We start from the raw sequence: 6,000 nt of genomic DNA, 5'->3' as shown, positions 1-6,000 counted from the left end.
GTCGTTTTGGTCAATTTGGACCGTTTGTGTGGTAGTAGTGTATGCCGTTTATTATAAAGTTCCGTTATATTCTAAGTTTGGTCCTTAATGAATTTCAACTTTTTATACCGTCCACCTCAAATGATTTATGATCCATATGTTCGGCCCGTCCAGGTTTGAGTATACTGTCCCGCTCAAAAAGTGAATATATTTTTTATGTTGTGAGATACATTTTAAAATAAAATACAAATATTTATATTTATTTTATCGGTGCACAAAGTTTTTATTTGCAGGAAAAATTAAAAAAAATACATATAAAAAAAAACAAATAACAATAACAAAAAAATTTAATATATATATATATATATTAGTACCACTTATTAACGTCATATTTTTCCGAGCGAGAACACAAATTTGGATATTGTGAATTGTTTCCACTTTTACAAGATTTTGCTGGAATTTCACATTTGGCATAAACGGGGAGATTCTGCATATTTGTGGTAGCATAATTACAGGCCACCAGGAAGATTTGTCTTTTCGATGAAACCCTTGTGTCATCATATGTGGCTGCAGCACATCCCACACGGATATTACGATCAGCCACCATTACGGTAAAGTGGTCAATTTTTCTGAAATATATAGACATTTCAATAACAAAATTATTCTCCATTGAATAAATTTATGTCGCATTTTTAACTTACGGTCTACTGTAGGAAGAAGGAAGCGAATCAATATAGTCCATTTTGACATCCTTATATTCATTATACCATTGGCAAATGCGATTCGGAAGAGTTTTGTGGCATTTGGTTTTCCATAATATGAACTCCATGCCAAATTCTGGCCAGAATATATAAATGTTTCGGTATTGCGACATTTGTCATGGGCCATTTTACATTGTAACACATTATAGGAGGCAATTTCAGCAAATTCTTTATCCCATTCCATGGATGCCATACGACATGCAGCCTATAAATGACCAACACCACCACCGGCAACAAAATTACGTTTTTCATTGTGTAAGCGGACAATTTCAGATTTTAGTTTATCATCGATGGGTATCGCCAATTGGCAGCATTGGATGGACATGTCGAATCAAATTCCTTGAATGAATTGAATTAGCATTGTAATTGATAGTACCTTATTATTTGGATAGTTTACCTTAGGACCACAGGCGATGTGTTTAACACCTTTGTTACAAAGTTTTGTTGAACAATAATCGGTGGCATGGGTCAGTATTATGCCCAAACTCAAAATTGCATTAATAAATTTATTCATTGTTTGTTAAACTAATTTTGGGTGTTTAACTGATATCGAGATCTTACAAATGTTCGTCTTAAATAGTTAACATTTGACAGATGTTTTTTTTTCATGTAGATATATTTATTTGAAGATCAAGGTCATTTGAACAGCTGTCAAATATTGGTTTGCTACAATTACAGGTGTTTTATAATATTTTGTGAACTTTTTGTATATTATGTAAACAAACATTTGGTGTAATATTTGGATTTTTAGAATGTTTTATTAAATATTTGTTAAAAAACTTTATATTTGTCTAGATTTTAGTATAGTTAGACCAAATAGACAGACTAAACAGCTGGCTAGTAGACATATGAAATTCGTTTTCTAGAAAATCCCCTATGGTTCTTAATGGCTATACAATCGATGTGTATGAGTTTTATATTCGGTATTCACCTAAGGAATTACCTCTCTGTTGCAGGGTATTATGTCTTTGTGCATATGTTTGTAACAGGCAAAAAGAGAGATAGACATATGGTTCCATTTGAGAATATGCATAAAATCACTTTCTAAGTCGATTTATGCGTGTCCGTCCGTCTTCCATGTTAAATTGTAAACAAAGTACAGGTCGCATTTATAATCCGATTTGGATGAAATTTTGCACAGCTCATCTATTTGGCCCAGGACGAACCCTGTTGAAATTGGAAAAATCGGTTTAGATTTAGATATAGCTCCCATATATATGTTTTCGTCCGATTTAATGTAAATGGTGTACCAATGTCCCTATATATCTTTCGATTTGCATGAAATTTGGCATAGCGTACTTAATCAGGTCTAGAATGATGTGTGCTATGTTTCCTGAAAATCGGCTCAGATTTAGATATAGCTCCCATATATATTTTCGTCCGATTTAAAGTAAATGGTGTACCAAAGTCCCTACGTATCTTTCGATTTGCACGAAATTTGGAACAGCGTAATGAATAAGGTCTAGAATGATGTGTGCAAAGTTTCGTGAAAATCGGTTCAGATTTAGATATAGCTCCCATATACATCATCGTCCGATTTAAGGTAAATGGTGTACCAAAATCCCTATTTGCAGGAATTTTGGCAATTAAGTCCAGAATGCTGTGTGCAAAGTTTCGTGAAAATTGGTTCAGATTTAGATATAGCTCCCATATATATCTTCGTCCGATTTAAGGTAAATATTGTATCAAAGCCCCTATATATCTTTCGATTTGCACGAAATTTGACATTGCGTACTGAATTAAGTCTAGAATGATGTTTGTAAGGTTTCGTGAAAATCGGTTCAGATTTAGATATAGCTCCCATATATAGTTTCGCCCGATTTTAGGTAAATAGACCACTAAAGTCCCTGGAAATTTTTTGAGGTGCACGAATTTTGGCATAGCGTACTGAATTAAGTCTAGAATGATGTGTGCAAAGTTGCGTGAAAATCGGTTCAGAATTAAATATAGCTCCCATATGTATATTCATCCGATTTTAGGTAATTGGTGCACTAAAGTATCTGAAAATCATTCCATTTGCACGAAATTTGCCATAGCGTACTGAATTAAGTCTAGAATGATGTGTGTTGAGGTTCGTGAAAATCGATTCCGATTTAGATATAGCTCTCATATATATATTTCCATCTGATTGTATGTAATTGGTGCGCCAAAGTCCCTATATATCTTCCGTTTTGCACGAATTTTTGTATAGGGTACTGAATTAAGTCTAGAATGATGTTGCTAAGATTCGTGAAAAGATGCATAGCTAGGCCGATTGACACAACGTACTGAAGTAACATAAATTTGTCTCTGGCAAGTTTCTCTGAAATCGGTTCAGATACAGATATATAACAAAAACGCGACGTCTGTGAGGACACATATGTAGAATATACCCAAAGTGGTGAAGGGTATCAGTCGGAGTATAGTCGGCCCAGTCCGACTTTACTACTTTCCTTTCTGGTTTTATATTGTCTCAATATCAAGACCCCATTCCATTTTCGGTACTAATAAATTGGTAACCGAATTTTCTAATTGAATTGGCTATAATATGGCATATCGGATTCCTTGTGAATAAGAAGTTTTTCTTTCAGAAATTATTCACTATATGTGTTTAAAAAATTGTCCCCATACAAATGTCTTGTTTGATTCACGGTAAATTGTTGTCCCTACATCAGTTTTCTATGCTGAGTGTCTGTAATTTGGAACATCATTTTTTCAGAGCAAGAACTACCTAATACCACATAATGCAATAACATAGTGCTAATAAGAAGGTCCCCACCTATTTAACGAATTTTGAATGCTCTTCAGATTGTACAGAGTTAAAAGTGGTGTCGTTAAAAGATTTCGACTCTAGCTCCATACATATTCGTTCGATTTTCTGTAAATGGTACACCAAACTGCTAACATTTAAATGGAAATTTTGCACAGTATTGAGAATAAAATAACGTGTGTATGGTATCATATAGTCAACCCGTCCGACTTTTGTACTATCCTTATTGGTCGTTTTAAATATTTATAAATTAATTTTTAGGTGGGTGTACCTCCTGAAAAATATATATGAAAATATTGCAAAGCTCAAATATTTGTATATCTTCATCATTTTCCGCGAAAACGGGAGTTGACGATCACTTACCGATTTTGGTAATAGGGTTTTAATAAGTTTGTTGTAAAACTGTAAACGTTTAGTAATTCATGTTCGAGTAGGATTCGACTCATTTCGAACCATTGCTGTTCAATTTTTACTAAAAACAAAAATTATTTTCTAATGATTTATTTTTTTTTATTTCCATAAAATCATAATAAAACTGTGCCAGATCATAGTCAATGAGTTCAAAAATTAATACCACTTGTTGACATCATATTTTTCCGAAGTGGAACACAAATTGGGATATTGGGGATTTGTTCCAGTCGTACATGACGAACCAGCTGAACTGCAGCTCTTGTAAATGGGGAATCCAACCATATTAGTTGTGGCATAATTACAGGTTATCGAAAATGTTTCGGTAGGAGAATAGGGAGATTCGTATGTGACTGCAGCACAACCTACACGAATATTACGATCGGCCAACATGACTGTGACATGACCAATTTTCCTGAAAAACATTTCATTAATTGTTTTTTGAAATACAGCATAAACAGGATTTCACTTACGGTCCCTTGTAGCCCACTGGGAACAAATTGATGTGACTCATCTTAACATTTTTCACTTCATCGTACCACATATCGAAGGTATCTTCGAAAAGACCTTCAGGACTTGGTCTACCTTGATATGTGGTCCATGCCAAATTTTGTCCGGCATACTTAAAGGTTTCAGTATTGCGACATTGGTCGTGAAACATTTGACAACGACGGGCATTGTAACCGGCCAGGCGGGCTAATTCATCATCCCATTCCATGGTGGCCATGCGGCAGGCTGGTTCCAAACCATTAACACCACCACCGGCAACTAAATTACGTTTTTCATTGTGAGCCCGAACAATTTTGGCCTTAAAAGCATCATCCAGTGGCACCTCAGCTGCATTTCGTGGACATTCTGGGCCAAAGTCCTAAAGGACACAATTATTTAGAATACGTCTAAAAGGATATTGTTAATAACTTACTGTACTACCACATGCTATATGTTTTACTCCTTTATTACACAGCGTTGTATTACAATAATCTGTGGCTCTGGTAACACCAATTACAGCCGTGAGGCACAATGTAACTATTAACGGATTCATATCTCTGTGGTGGTTGAAGCACTTGTGATAGCATATTGTTAGCTATATACTTCTTATATAGTTACAAATTTCACATAGAATGTACGTTTTATGAAGCGTACTACAGATAATGTAAGGTCGTATCATAAAAACGCAAAATGTATTTGTATTCTGGCACCTGGGTTTCGCGGTTTGTTTGTGATGTACACATGATTGTCAAATAGTTATAAAGTTTATTAATTGTTTATTTGCATAGCAAAGGGTGGAAATTTACAACTGTTCTAGTTTTTTAGAGGGCGATGTGTTGATGGGAACGCACCTAAAACATATGGAGGTTCGGCCACGATTATTGTCTCAATAGGGGTACTATAGTTTTGTCCGCTTGGATTTCCGAATTTTAATTTAAAAAATAATAATTAAAAAAAACAGTTTTTAATTCGGATTTTTTTATGTTTGTATTTTTCAATAAATACAACATAACTAATAAGAAGAAAATGAAAACCAATTGAATAACATTGTTTTTTTTTTTTAAATAATAATTATAAAAATGTACTTAGGTTTTGGCTGATACTGTATATTTTTACAGATTTTATATAAATGATGCACTAACCTCCCAAGATAAACTCCCAATTGAGTCTAGAATGGCATATGTTAAGTTTCGTTGAAATCCAATATACATTTGTTCCGATTTTATCTAAATGGCGAACTAAGGCCCCTACATTTCTCTCGATTTATTGCTAATTGTGCATAGCTCATTAAATTGAGTCTGTCGGTTCAGATTTGCATATAAATCTCATACATATTTTCCAGATTTACATAATTTTGTTCAATTCATATTAATAGTACACCAACGACTCTAAAGCTACCCGATTGAAATAAAATTGTGTATAGATTACAGTATACTAGAAATGGGTAAATAAATACCTTGTAAATTGGACATTTTTATCTATTATACACATTTCCTAATCAAATTGGCTGAAATTTGGCACAGTGTGTTCTCAATGGGTACACAATGTCAACGTAGGTACATGATTTCTTATAGCCTCCATCAAACGTTACCCCATTTTTAGTAAGTTAATTTT

The 6,000-nt window shown here is 34.0% G+C and overlaps 2 protein-coding genes across 2 annotated transcripts; both read right to left on the bottom strand.

The window, feature by feature from the left end:
• Positions 1 to 346: 346 nt before the first annotated feature.
• LOC133328850 (scoloptoxin SSD976-like) lies at positions 347 to 721 on the bottom strand. Its single transcript, XM_061537357.1, has 2 exons — positions 681 to 721; positions 347 to 608 (listed from the first exon to the last, which is right to left on the bottom strand). Exons 1-2 carry the CDS (start codon positions 719 to 721, stop codon positions 347 to 349), a joined length of 303 nt encoding a protein of 100 aa, XP_061393341.1.
• A 3,335-nt stretch (positions 722 to 4,056) lies between these two features.
• On the bottom strand, positions 4,057 to 4,939 carry LOC133328849 (antigen 5 like allergen Cul n 1-like). The gene is made up of 3 exons (XM_061537355.1): positions 4,820 to 4,939; positions 4,371 to 4,765; positions 4,057 to 4,312 (listed from the first exon to the last, which is right to left on the bottom strand). The coding sequence occupies exons 1-3, from the start codon at positions 4,937 to 4,939 to the stop codon at positions 4,057 to 4,059; spliced, it is 771 nt and encodes a 256-aa protein (XP_061393339.1).
• Positions 4,940 to 6,000: the final 1,061 nt, after the last annotated feature.

The sequence above is a fragment of the Musca vetustissima genome, unplaced genomic scaffold (genome assembly GCF_032173495.1).
Source record: "Musca vetustissima isolate MV318-11 ecotype Yass unplaced genomic scaffold, APGP_CSIRO_Mvet_v1 utg26632, whole genome shotgun sequence".
Lineage (NCBI taxonomy): Eukaryota > Metazoa > Arthropoda > Insecta > Diptera > Muscidae > Musca > Musca vetustissima.
Note: the sequence above shows the minus strand (reverse complement) of the source record. Positions and strands in the feature narration are given on the sequence as shown.

Bases quoted from the DNA above. Each gene is read 5' to 3' on its own strand.
- LOC133328850 (XM_061537357.1), bottom strand. From the start codon at position 721: ATGGACTATATTGATTCGCTTCCTTCTTCCTACAGTAGACC. The intron at 609-680 runs GTAAGTTAAAAA...TATATATTTCAG, and splicing joins CCTTCTTCCTACAGTAGACC to AAAAATTGACCACTTTACCG.
- LOC133328849 (XM_061537355.1), bottom strand. From the start codon at position 4,939: ATGAATCCGTTAATAGTTACATTGTGCCTCACGGCTGTAATTGGTGTT. The intron at 4,766-4,819 runs GTAAGTTATTAA...TGTGTCCTTTAG, and splicing joins ATATAGCATGTGGTAGTACA to GACTTTGGCCCAGAATGTCC. The intron at 4,313-4,370 runs GTAAGTGAAATC...AATGTTTTTCAG, and splicing joins CCAGTGGGCTACAAGGGACC to GAAAATTGGTCATGTCACAG.